This window comes from Emiliania huxleyi (genome assembly GCF_000372725.1).
Source record: "Emiliania huxleyi CCMP1516 chromosome Unknown EMIHUscaffold_1359, whole genome shotgun sequence".
NCBI lineage: Eukaryota > Haptophyta > Isochrysidales > Noelaerhabdaceae > Emiliania > Emiliania huxleyi.
In genome coordinates this window covers 1843-2657 of record NW_005201232.1, presented here as the reverse complement: position 1 = coordinate 2657, position 815 = coordinate 1843, and the positions used below count along the sequence as shown (strand labels likewise).

At 64.7% G+C, this 815-nt stretch overlaps 1 protein-coding gene across 1 annotated transcript in view; it reads left to right on the top strand.

The window, feature by feature from the left end:
* The window catches only part of EMIHUDRAFT_252486 (hypothetical protein), a gene marked incomplete at both ends in the record, with an annotated part of 1423 nt that extends 1382 nt beyond the window's left edge, over window positions 1-41 (top strand). Inside the window, one exon of the mRNA XM_005788353.1 lies at window positions 20-41. Within this exon, the coding sequence (XP_005788410.1) occupies window positions 20-41 (22 nt within the window). The remainder of the gene's footprint in view (window positions 1-19) is intronic.
* Window positions 42-815: the final 774 nt, after the last annotated feature.

Sequence of the window (815 nt, the reverse complement as noted above, 5' to 3'; positions counted from 1 at the left end):
GCCGTGCTGTCGTGCCAAGGAGACTGGCTGGTGGGTGCTAGGAGCCGAGTGGAGAGAGACGTGCTGCCGTGCTGTCGTGCCAAGTAGACTGGGTTAGGAGCCGAGTGGAGAGAGACGTGCTGCCGTGCTATCGTGCCAAGTAGACTGGGTGGGTGCTAGGAGCCGAGTGGAGAGAGACGTGCTGCCGTGCTATCGTGCTTTTTCGCCTCGCCGGAGCCGGAGATGAGGTAGACGTGCTGCAGTGCTGATGCGCTGGACATTTGAATTGATGGCCGTGAGACGGTGGGGCTGGGCTCGGGGAGACGTGCTGCTGTGCTGACGTGCTGGACATTTGAATTGATGGCCGTGAGGTTGTGGGGCTGGGCTCGGGGAGGCGCGAGGGGAGCTCTGCTGATCTGCTGAACTGCGTCTGTGCTGACGGGCATTTGAGTGAATGGCCGTGAGCGCGATGGGGTTGGTTGGGGGGGCACTTAAACGTTCGGGAGTGGTAAGCCGTGAACGGTCTAGCGTGAGATGATGGTCGAGAAGGCCCCGCCGCCTTCGCCCTCGCCGGGCCCGCGCGTGCGTCGCCGCGCCGGCTCCCCCGCGTGAACACACCATTGCGCGGCGACGTCTCGCCCGTGCCCGGTCCCTGTCGGTTGAGACTGCCGCAACGTTCGCGATGCCGCAACGTTCACTCGAGGCTGCACCGTCGCGAGCATCGCGCAGAGGCGTGGGGCGATCGTGCGTGCGCGCCGTCGAGGCGCAAGGCACGCCACCGATCTCGCTCGGTGCGCGCCGAACGCCAATACATATATCCCATCCACATCCTGACA